The sequence below is a fragment of the Macrosteles quadrilineatus genome, unplaced genomic scaffold (assembly GCF_028750875.1).
Source record: "Macrosteles quadrilineatus isolate MER2022 unplaced genomic scaffold, UCM_ALF_1.0 Scaffold_1__1_contigs__length_201487025, whole genome shotgun sequence".
NCBI classification, from domain to species: Eukaryota; Metazoa; Arthropoda; class Insecta; order Hemiptera; family Cicadellidae; genus Macrosteles; species Macrosteles quadrilineatus.
The window spans coordinates 2,167,005-2,180,047 of NW_026542594.1; the positions used below are offsets into that span (position 1 = coordinate 2,167,005).

Consider the following 13,043-nt stretch of genomic DNA (forward strand, 5'->3'; position numbering starts at 1 on the left):
GCATTCAAAGTGGCTATCATTACATTGTCGTGTTGGTGGCGTAGTGGCTTAGACAGCCGCCTACCAAGCTGGAGTCCCAGGTTCAAATCACGGGAACACCAAGAGCTTTTTGACAAGAATTATTTTACTTTTTCATTTTTATTTTATTTTTAGTGCATAGTAGATGTGATTCAATGTGTTGAAACAAATTAAAAATTGTTTATTAACAAGCTACAAATTATTTTCAATTAAGCTAATGACTCGGATTCTATATTTACTTGTATTGATATGTATTGATGTGTATTGATGTGTATTGGCCCAAATACACATACGTATCAATACGTATCAATATACAATTTTTGTATTGACATATATTGATCTCTTCCACTAGGGCAGTTGGCTTGTAATTTGTTGAAATATGTTTGGTTTGGAAAGATTTGACATCCATTCGTGGAATTATAAGCTCTCGATGCAAGCGTTGCATTTTTAGAACGTTACAAAATTCCAAAACTCCCCAAACACTCACGAAGGGACCAGGCGCATTCTTTAGGATATTTCAGTAGGAAATATTTTCTAATGAGTTGTTCTCCGTATGGCTGTGAGTCAACGCCAATACTGTATTAAACTACAACAACATTGATTAAAAATCACCGAAATAAAAGAAAACACATCGTTAAGTTTCACAATATTAATTATACTCCCAGCTCCCATACCACTAATAGCACTTTCAAAGATTAACTTTGAGGTCTACTTTTATTTGCACCCTGCTTACTTTCCACTGGCAAGTCGTAAATCAAAAGGGCAAAAAATCTAGGTCGTCAGATAGGATCGTCAGCTATCTTCAGGCTAGTCACTGTCAGTAGTGTCAAAACAAAAGTGTCAGTCAGTATCAAATCTTCTGTCATTATTCCATTCTGTGCCCTGCGTTCTCGTTCTGCCATGTCTGCTTTGTTTTCTGAATTCTGATTGCTAGTAGCTGAGGTTTCTAGCTGACCGTTTTGTGTACCCTTGCTAAAATGATTTCTTAGTAGTAGAGTTATTCATCCTGCTTTCAAAATGAACAATGGCGATTATTCACATTACTTAGTCAATTTACCTCAACATATTGTATATCTTAATAATTATAGCTGAAAGAAGAGTCTCAATCTAAAAGATTCATCTTATTTTCTGTAATGTGTTACAAAATCAGATAAATTGCAAGTTTATATCGTGCAATTATCTGTCTGTAGGTTTATCTCGAAATATAAACATTTTTCTTTGTGATTTTCGCATTCTTATTCTTAGCTTGACTGAAAAATGAATAGAAGGAGGACTCCAAGTAATTTTACTTACGTTAGTTCGTGTGTTAAATATATGATCTTCCTATTAAATTTCGCTTTCTGGGTGAGTATCTTACTCAACTTCTTACTAGACTACTAGGCCTAACTACTTAACTACTAAAGTATCCTGTACAGTAGGCCTAGTGTAAACGTATTTATTAAGTTAGTAAAGCCTGAGCTATATTTGTGTCTGAATTCGGCATCAATGCAATCAACTCAAAACATTTTTAAAATCACAAAAATAAACAGAAGTTTGGATCTAGCCTATAAGTTAACCTAAACATCATTTAAACAACAGAGCCTACTTACTTAGTTGGCCAAAATTATCACTTATCAATCCCTTGGGGAACTTTGCCCCCTACTCCATTGTATTATTGATTGTTACAATCGATTTACAGTAGGCCTAACATAAGTTAGAATGTTCAGGTTTTGGTTTGATTCAAGTTTTGTCATTGAGTAAATCATATTACAGAAATAGGCCTACCCCATTTTACTGAATTCAGGTTAACCAAAACGGTTCCATAAAATAATACAGGACTAAAATATAAGTAATAAGTTACGTAAGCTTTAAGTATTTTCTAACCCATTGTGGCATTTCTGTAGCCTAGTTGAAATAAAACAACATATTTAATAGGCCTAGACATTGTTTTAAATTCATTTTACACACTGTTGTAATACATAGGCTATTTTTAGAATAACTTCTGCCTATAACGGGTTAAACAAAAAATTGGTTATCTGAAACAGCTCCCCACCCTTTATTTTGGTTAACCGGGGTTCTAACTTACTGTAATTCAATGGGGGATTTTAAGATATGTCAATAACTTAAAATCGAGGTGCAAATCAAACGACAAAACTCAACTTCGATTTGGACCAATAGACTACAACAGCATCGTTGAGCTAGAACCTAAAGAACTGAAAGCTTCCGAAGAAATTCTTTTGAAATCTGTACAGGATGAAACCTTTGGTGAAGAAAGGAAACTTTTGATGAGAAAGAAGTCTATTCCGAAGTCAAGCCGCATTTATTCATTCTCTCCATATTTGGATTATAACAACATTTTAAGAATGTCATCAAGAACCTCAAACTCACCCGAACTGACGGAAGATCAGAAAAATCTTATAATATTAGATGGCCGACACTTTACTTCGAGATTGATAGGACAAATGTATCATAATGAATGTTTCCATCAAGGTCTCGAGACAGTTGGGTGCAAGATAAGAGAAAGATTCTGGATAACAAATCTAAGACCGATTCTGAAGAAAATTAAGAAAGAATGCATGAGGTGCAGATTGAATTGTGTGAAGCCTGTTCCCCCCCAAATGGCGCCTCTACTAGAATTCAGAGTAACGAGAACTAGCCACCCGATCTTCTACACTGGAGTAGATTACTTCGGACCGATAGAAGTTAGTGTTGGGAGGAGACACGAGAAACGTTGGTGAGTTTTGTTCACATGTTTGACAACTAGAGCTGTCCACTTGGAAGTTGCACATTCTTTGAACACAGAAAGTTGTATCATGGCAATCTAATGTTTCATTAGCCGAAGACCCTGTCCATTGGAGATGTTCTCGGACAATGGGACAAACTTTGTTGGGAGTGACAAAGAACTCAGGAATGCTACTAAGTGTTTAAACAATGTCCACATTCAGAGGGTCATATCCAGACAAGGTATCAAATGGAACTTTATTCCTCCTCGAGCCCCACATATGGGTGGATGCTGGGAGAGACTCATCAGATCAGTTAAAACCGCATTAAAATTTGTCATGCGTTCCCAGTATCCTAAGGATGAAGAACTTCGAACCTTTCTTGTTCAAATTGAATTTATCATCAATTCAAGACCACTGACTAATGTACCAATTGACCCACTTGATCCAGACCGACTCACACCAAACCATTTTCTTATAGAAGCCTTTAAAATAGATATCATTGAAGACAAACTTTGCAGAAGGCAACTAACTTGAGTTAAGACCCTACTGGACAACTTTTGGCAAAGATGGATTCATGAGTATTTACCCTGCTTGACAAGGAGGTGCAAATGACATAAAAGAACTGTTCCACCTGAAGTTGACGACTTGGCAATAATCGTAGACGAAGACAATACAAGTTACACCTGGCCCCTTGGAAGAATATCTGCCCTATACCCCGGTCGAGATGGACAAGTAAGAGTTGTTGACATCACAACACCAAAAGGTACTTTTCTGCGTCCGATGACAAAAATTGCCATTCTACCTGAGGAGGGGAAAGAATCATGGTACAAATTGATCTTTCAATATCGGTGCAACTTTTCCTTTTATCAGCGGTGATGCGATTTTCTTGAAATATGGAATATTGTTTTCGGCCAACACCAATGCTTCCTTCAATAAACCACCATCCTTTAGTTGGGAGTAATCGAAAATCAATCTCAGACCAGAGCTGTTTTTTATTGCTTTTTCCACCTGTTTATATTGATCACTATCAAGTTTTAGTTCCTATTAGTTATTTAAGATCAGTTTACTTTGCTTTATTTCAGTCTGCCTTGAACTATGGTATCTTTCTTTGGGGTAATAGTTTTCATGTCTCCGATGTCTTAATATTTCAAAAAAAGGTCCTGCGCATAATGGCTAGGGTTGATACTGAGGAACATTGTCGCCCCATTTTTATTGATTTTAATATTTTAACCGTTATTAATTTATATATATTTAATATCATCCTTAACTAGTTTTAAAGGTATGGACTCCCATGCCACAAGGAGCAGGGCCGGACTTAGGACTTCAGGGGCCCCGGGCAAATTTTCCAATAGGGCCCTAGGATTTCAGTGTGGGGGGGCCTCCGGGGGGTATGAGGGGTATGGAATACCCCCCAAGCCAAAGGGGGGTCCGGGGACAAATTTCTAAATTTAGGCTTCAAATAGAGCAATTTAAGGCCAAATAAGCAATAAGTTCTATATCAAAAATTGTTCTTCAAATATAACTATTTTAACATATTTTTATATAGGCTACAGCATCTTTTAATTTTATACACAAAAAATAAAAATGTTTGAAACCTAATCTCTTGCATTCACTATTTAAACAAACTCTGACAAAATGTTTCAATTGCTTTGTAGTACCAGTGACGGCATATTTGGTATGGTTATGGTAGCATGGTAGGCTACCATAATATATTTGGATTAGAAGCATTGATATATTTTTGTTTATTACGTATTTAAATTATCGTTTATTGCCGTCGATTTGTATGATTTTTCAATATTACTACAATATAGGCCTAGTGTGATTGTTTTATTTTCATAATGGTTTTGGTACCTATGGTATTCTCGTTTTTATAATATGTTAAAGTCCTAGCATGAAAAGTACCATTGAGGACTTTCAAGTTTGAGTTTTTTATTGACGAGCAAAATCTTGCAATGTCTAATAAACACTCACAAGCTAACTATTTATATGAGTAGCTGAAATATGTTTAAATGGTTCCAATTTCGATTAATACAACACAAACATAGCATTGAATACAACTTTATTCACTTCAGCTTTGTTTTTGTACTGTTAGTTTGCAGAATTACAATAAAATAACTCAAAAAGTAAGACAATTTCAACCAACTTGACGTGACCACTAGTCTCAAAGGACAAACTATGGGAGTAAAGTGATTTAAATTGTTTTGGATAGGCGATAAAGCATTTTATGTGTGTGTATGCGAGTTCGTGAGACAGACAGGACTAGACAGGATCCCTTATCAGCTCATTATCATTGATTGTTGCAGCTGCTTCTGCTTATCACTTGTTTACGATTTCAGTCGACAACGCTCGCCCACTCCAAATAAATGTAATTTTTTGTTAACATCAGACGACTCCAGTTGTTTTAAAGTGTGATGTATTGTGATGTTGAGAATTTGGATCTTTTCTTCTTTAACTAGCTTACTAAATTCTTTTGGTGTAGACAACATTGAAAGAACAAAGCGTTGATATATGTATATATATCTATAGATTTATAGATATATATAGATCTAAAAGATCTATAGATTTAAAAAATCTTACTGGCGCTGTATGATTTTGACTCCAAAGACTAAATTGGAGATCAACATTTCGACGCATAACTTAATTAATTACTATTTTACAAAACCTTTAAATTGAACGGATAATATACTTCTACCCCTTAAAATCCTGATTGGTATATACTTAGAAGTAAAAGAAAATAATAACATTTAATAAAACATAAATGGAGCAATGTTTTTATTTTTTAAAGTATTTGAACTCCAGTGAATCTCCATTTAACACAACACAATTTTACAAGTTACGTTCTACGTTGGGACAAGAGTTTTCATATTTATTGTATTTTTGCCCCAAGCGCGGGGCCCCCTTCAACTCATTCGCCACGGCCGTACGTTCGGGCGAGCGACTTCATTGAAACTGAAACTTGTCCATCACAGTCTAGCACATATGCTCGTGTAAACCAGGCCTAAGCGCGGGGCCCAGTGCAACTCTGAGGAAAAGTCCCTTAGGGTCAAGAATTTCGTTCCTAGTAATGCCTTTAAAAGTACCTAACAATAACCTTAAATATAGAATAACGAAAATAAAAATAAAGCTGTTACAAAAGAAGGCCATTTGATAAGTGTCTGATAAATTTTCGAAGTTATTAATAAAAACTACAGTGCAAGGGGGCCCCGGGCGATCGCCCTCTCCGCCCATAGGTAAGTCCGGCTCTGACAAGGAGTGATTATCATGATTTTCAAACTAGAAACGGACATCAATTTGATATACCCCATGTTAGACTGAGGAAAACAAATAAAAGTAATAAAATTCTGGGCCTAAAATGTTGAAATAAATCGCCCAACAAATTGCTATCGCTTCCTTACAAAATTTGTAAAGCTAAAATTCATATGTGGCTAGTAAAGAACCCGTTCTACAAACTAAACAATTTTTTAGAACTTCCTAGACCATTACATATTGAGTAATGTTTTTTTACTTTTTTCTCTTGTAGTTATCCTCATCTGCATGTATTTTATATTCTCTTTGTATCTATTGTTTTGACCTTGTACCCTACATCCATTGTACTCTTCCTTGACAAATGTTTAACCAACCTTTCATTGACCATTCCATATGCAATTTTATTGTCTATTGGGAATCAAAGCTTTGATTTGATTGCCAGCCTTGGCGAAGTTCGTGGTGATACAGTAACTTATTGATAACTTACCTACTAACTAAGTTTGCAGCAACATTGTGAACTCTTCCAACATTTTCATATGGCAATACTGTGAGCTATTCTGACATTGCTAGTTATGACAACATTTGCATAGAAATATGTTGTAGTATGTTGTAGCTTTGTACTTACATAAAAATATTTCTGAAATTAGTTTAGAATAGGCAAATTTCCTAATTAGTGGATTCGGAAAAGTATAATTCTACTGTACAGTTTTGGTAGTAGGCCTCACTTGTATAATGAGGCAAACATAATAATTTTAGTAGGCTATAGTAAAGTCCTGCTAATAGGCTATGAACCTTTTGCTAATCTTTAAATCCGTTATCTTATTTTACCTTTTCCTTTTATAACGTCTTCGTAAAAATCAATCCAGATAGAGGAATCATCATGGTTCAATCATGACGGGTTTTAATGAGGCACACATGTGTGAATGTGTGTTCTTCACTGTAGGGCCTCTCAATGGTGTAAATGTGCTCCTTTGATGATTTTGATTTTGAGGCGAGTTATTGGATGAATCTTTTTTGTAGGACTATTGGTACCGTAATTGGTTTGAAATTATTCAGAAGCGAGGCCTGTGAACGGTAGTTTATAACACAATTTTTATAGTCTACGTAAGGTTTCAATCTCTGTTTGTTGTGTGTCCTTTGTTGTGTATATATATATATCCTTTGTTATACATCGAAATTAAATTTTTCAGTTGCTGGGCGGATTGTTGATTGGAGTTGGAACCTACGCTTTCTTAGACAAGTGGCCGGATGTCACAAATGGACTTATCAAGCTACAGACAATCTATGACGTTGTCCTGAACATCTCACTGGTCCTGATATTGGCAGGTGGTGTGGTTTTCATTGTTAGTTTCTCAGGATTCGTCGGGGCTTTGAGAGAAAACACTTGTCTTTTAAAATTTGTAAGTATTTTAATATATACATACATATATGTATATATATATTTCATATAGACATTGATTGTTCTTTTGTTTTGTTGACATCTAAAGTTTCGAGTTGGAGCTTTTTGGAATTAAATATTGATTGGTCTACATCATTGTTTAGTTAACGAACCACTGGTGGGTCGCAGGAGGACTTTTGGTATGCTGCGAGAAGAAATCAAAGATTAATATGCTTTTTACCCAATACCAGAAATTGGACGAATTTTTCAATTTTTACGAACGGTACACAGAAAGTCGGGTGAGCAGCAAAATATCTCTAGAATCGAGTAGCAAGGGACAGTAGGATTAAATAATAAACATGATTTTCTAGCTCCAAACTAGGGACATACAGCATTTGAATAGATACCTGGCTGATTATTATTCCCGAATTTCAGGTGGACTTTTAGTAGTATATGGATTTTTGTCAAGACCAAAATCTTGTTCTAATTTTGTGATTTTGAAAAATGCCTGCAAAATGTTTGTGGTCAAGGTGCAAAATCACCACAATCCGTAACAAGCCAACCAAGCCTATTTTGCCAGAAGCGTCTATTGCTACAGCCGCCAGCGTCTGTATCTGAGCCGCTAGTGTCGATCGCACACCATTGCTCCTGGAGCAGACAGAGACGCGCATAAAATAGTGAACATCTCCCGCGGGTCACAATCACGGGTAAATCATCATTGTCACCCACGATTGAGGAATAATCTTGAAAACTTACCCTTAAACAAAGGAGACGATTTTATCGTCACTGACACCCAAGACTGCGGCAAAATCGTGAACATCTGCCACGTACCGAAATCACGGAATAGCACTCAGGAGAGTATGATGTGTTCTATCTGTCTGTTTCAGTACTCTTTGTGTCTGCTGATACTGTTCCTGTTGGAGATGGCTGTGGCTATCATGGGCTTTGTCTTCCCTCACACCCTGCAGTCAATGCTAGAGGAGTCCTTCACAGACAAGATCATCCACACGTACAGAGACGACGTGGATCTGCAGAATCTCATTGACTTTGCTCAGAAGGAGGTTTGTCACTCCATAACCACTATTTAGAATATTTACAAAAAAGGATGTTCAATTTCACTGGTTTAAAGAGCTACTGAAACTACTGGTATATGTTTTGCAGAAAACAATATTATTGCGTTAGTTTTGGTCTCATCATGCCTTGCTTGTATTTACTTATTTAGGGGGCTATACATAGTATATGGAGAAAGAATTGTTTGCGTCAAAATTTTTGAGTTTAAGTTTTGAGTGGATATCCTGTTTTGGGTCCTGACCCAAAAAATTGGTTTTCAAAGGGATGTCTGTCCGTGTGTGTGTGTATGTGTCTGTATGTGTAAAAAGCTACAGACCACACCTGTAGTCGGATTTTGATACATAACATGGTATCCATGGTATCTCCGGAGTTTTTTCTTTTTTTTTAATTTTAGATTTTTAATAGCAATTTTCCATTAAAACCCATAAATTAACAGAAAAATCTAGTATTCAAATTTATTATGTTGTGGCCATTTAAATTCTTAACAAAATGGTAGAACCCCCTTTCCTGTAAAAATTATGTTTAAAAAGTTATTGTAACTTATGTTATTTTCCCATAGAGAACCGTAAAATAAAAAGAAATCAGATAAAAAAAAAAAAAAACGGTTTTGATTGAAAGTTAATGCAACTTTTGTGATTTTACCTGCTAAACAGGGCCGTCGCCTGGGTGGGGCGCCGCGGGTGCCAAGGCAAAAGTAATACAGCAATACCCCCGCCGCAGCAAACCTGCCGTCTAAGCGAATTTCCATTTGGCCGAATTGATTTTCAATTGATCTATTTAAATAACATTAGGTTTAACGAGTACCTAGGTTTGCTGCTACAAGGAAACTAATAAAGTAGTGTGTTTTTAGTAAAATATTGATAGCTTACTATAAAATAAATAAATTTGCCAAGTTTGATCAAAATATATCCATAAACAAGCAAACTACAACATTTTACAATATTCTCCATAAGAATAACATGGGAATTTTAAATTTACCATTTTTTTAGTTTTCTCCGTAACCAATAACCGTACAAAAACACTTTGATATACTGAATTGTTTGTTTTTTTAAGCTCTTTAAGAAGGTTTAGAGAAAAATTGGGAAATTTTGTGTTTTGAGGGTAAAAAGTGAGAAAAACCAATTTTTACCCCATAAAACTCCCCATAAAACCCTGTTCCCATGGTCCGATCATGCTGGATCGCGAACTCATTCAAGTTTATCCCGCCTTACACCTTCAAACCAAATTTCATCAAAATCGGATAAAAATTACTCAAGTTATCGTGTTCACGGACACATATATATACATATAAATCTATTCAAATTTTTATATATGTATATATATATATATATATATATATATATAAATCTATATATATATATATATATATATATATACATATATAAAAATTTGAACGAATGGTGTTTTTGGCCTCTGGGGACATTAAAATGAAAAAGTAAATCGGTCCCGGGCCTAAGTCTTACCATGAGACCTACGGTAATAGCTACTTCCCTATAGGGAAATTCGCTAAAATTGAAAAAATATAACAAAATTGCAAAAATTATGTTAGACTAGCTGTTGTACCCGGGCTTCAAAACGGAAAGGACACTGAAGCAAAAAAATTTGATCTTGAATTCTGTTGTATAAAATAGTTACACATTCCCCTTTGGTGTTAGGAACATAACTCAATTGAAACTCTTAGTTTGACAAATATCTTTCTTTAAGGCTAGGCTAACTTATAAGACTACCTAGTACGAATTATATAAGGCGCTGATGCATTTATGGAAATAATGTACCCATACGATTCAATTTTCAAATGATAAGCTTTGCTGCACTCGAGAAACTTTCCACACTCGCCCACGGCTCGTGAATAAACATTTCCCCCATGTGCAGCAAAGTGCTACTTCGCACACTCGTTACACAAATTAGTTATTTGTGTAACTAGTGGTGAAAGTGGCACTTTGCTGCACACGAGAGCAATGTTTACGAATGATCTCGAGTGCAGCAAAGGCCTTTTTCACTCGTGTTACACATTATATTTTTCCTACAGTCACTATAAAGCATATAAATAATTAGTCTTTCAAACACTATACAACACGTTTTTAGGTTCAGCTGGCAACACAAATGGTGCCCTAGAGAAAGTAGTACCCACGGTCCGTATCACTCCGCTATTTTTCCTCCGCAAGAAATGTGCTCCGCGTTTTGAGAATATAGTTCCGTATGTTTTTGTAATTTGAAGTGGTTTCCGCGCCTAAAAAAATGCTTTAAAGGTATTTTCTTGTTTATTAAGATCGTAGAAATGTTTTAAAAACGTTTAAGAGAAAAGTCTAGAAAGTTCAGAAATACCGAAACTATAAACACGAAATGACAGGTTAAATCGTAGTTATAATAGTCAATCAGCTGCTCATAGTATTATTATCTTTAAGTGTTGCCAACCTATTTCCAAGCGTACACGGATTACTTGCATAATAGAACCATGCTGTTTTGTGTTGTTTCGTTGGAATCCTGATGTGCGGCAAAGTATAAACCGTATGACAAAGTATAAACCGTACGGCAAAGTATAAATATGCAGCAATTAGCAGCTTTCTGTACTATAAACAGTACAAGGAAGCCAACTTTGTCGGGTGACTGTAGGAAAAAATATTGTATGCCACTATGATTAGTAATTCTAAACATGATATGTGTTAAATCATTAGTTAGGCTTCCATCTTGTGATAGAGTAATTGACTTGGTGTATTTCTCAGTTCAAATGCTGTGGACTTAGCTCGGAGGGATACATGGACTGGTCCAAAAATGAGTACTTCAACTGCAGCTCTCCAAGTGTAGAGAAGTGCGGTGTGCCTTTCTCCTGCTGTATCAACGCCACCGATATATCTGTGAGTCTAACCAACAAAAATTTTAAAATCGTCTCTACCTAAAAATAGTAGATAACTTATTATTAAACTATAACTATTATAACTTATTATCTTGTCATTAAATTCCACATGATTTGAATTTGGTGATAAATAAATACAAATCCATATCATTATATAAAAATTTGATGGTGTCTGTCTGTATGTCTATTACTATTTAATTTAAAAACTACTGAATTGACTGAGCTTAAACTTTGCAAAAATATAGCTACCATACCAAGGATGGTCATAGGACTATTCACACTTCGATGCTGACTGTTGGCTTTGCCCCTTTGGCTTTCAAAGTTCTGAGTTGAGGATTTTAAAAGTAAATATTGATTGGTCTCCATGGCTGCAATGTGAACATTCACAATGTTTACATTTGCTTTGATATTTAAATGTAAACAAGAAGATCGCCAAATTGCTTATTTCACAATATCAGACAGCTGATCCAGAGAAATTAAATATAATATTTTACCCAACCCGCCATGTTGAACTTCCCTATCCCAAGCGTAAACAACTTCTTTACTTCACTCGGTGAAGTAAAGTTTCAAAAACTCACTCTGTGAAGTAATGAAACCCATTCAAATAACATTGAGTGCTCAACTTAATAAAATATACCTCTATGGAGCCAACGACGTTCAATGCTAGAAATCAGCTGTGCGCTCGAATGTTATTGTTATGCTTTAAAGTATTTTCCTAACCTATCTTTTGTTTGTAAAAGAACGTTACTGTTATAAGATGAGTGAAATGGATAATGAAAAATATTGTACGTAACCTCCTGTACATTGTCGGGTCAGGTAAAATCTTGTACGTTACACATTCCGCAAGAGCGTGTTTCATGGTGTCTACTCTCCGGGAAATTCGGGAAAACCGGGAAACCTCCGGGAATTTTATCTTACCTTGAAATGTCCTGGAAAACTCCAGGAATCCACCCAAACCTCCGGGAATCCGGAGCCCAGTCATCGGAATCGTCGCCTAACCGAAACACTACCGCTTTTGTTGCCACGATCGCGGGAAACGATTATCGGTGTTGCCGAAACCGCAAGATATGCTCACGGGTATTGCCGCGATCGCGAGTGACGATAATCGGTGTCGCTGAAACCACGAGATATGCCTACGGGAGTTGCCGCGATCGCGGAACACGATTGTCGATGTTGCTAAAACCGCAAGATATGCTCACGGGTATTGCCGCTATTGCGGGTGACGATTATCGGTGTCGCCGAAACCACGTGAGATGCCTACGGGTGTTGCCGCGATCGCGGGAAACGATTATCGGTGTTGCTAAAACCGCAAGATATGCTCACGGGTATTGCCGCGATCGCCAGAGACGATTATCGGTGTCGCTGAAACCACGTGAGATGCCTACGGGTATTGCCGCGATCGCGAGAGACGATTATCGGTGTAGCCGAAACCACGTGAGATGCCTACGGGTGTTGCCGCGATCGCGGGAAACGATTATCGGTGTTGCTAAACCCGCAAGATATGCTCACGGGTATTTCCGCAATCGCGGGAGACGATTATCGGTGTCGCCGAAACCACGTGAGATGCCTACGGGTGTTGCCGCGATCGCGGGAAACGATTATCGGTGTTGCTAAAACCGCAAGATATGCTCACGGGTATTGCCGCGATCGCGGGAGACGATTATCGGTGTTGCCGAAACCGCAAGATATGCTCACGGGTATTGCCGCGATCGCGAGAGACGATTATCGGTGTCGCCGAAACCACGTGAGATGCCTACGGGCGTTGCCGCGATCG

General features: G+C 36.8%; 1 protein-coding gene across 1 annotated transcript in view; it reads left to right on the forward strand.

Annotated features, from left to right (window-relative positions):
- Positions 1–928: 928 nt before the first annotated feature.
- LOC128992308 (tetraspanin-33-like) overlaps positions 929–13,043 on the forward strand; it is a 47,398-nt gene continuing 35,283 nt past the window's right edge. Inside the window, exons 1-4 of the mRNA XM_054415815.1 lie at positions 929–1,362; positions 7,157–7,366; positions 8,232–8,405; positions 11,139–11,270. Of these exons, the coding sequence (XP_054271790.1) occupies positions 1,276–1,362; positions 7,157–7,366; positions 8,232–8,405; positions 11,139–11,270 (603 nt within the window). The 5' untranslated portion in view covers positions 929–1,275. The remainder of the gene's footprint in view (positions 1,363–7,156; positions 7,367–8,231; positions 8,406–11,138; positions 11,271–13,043) is intronic.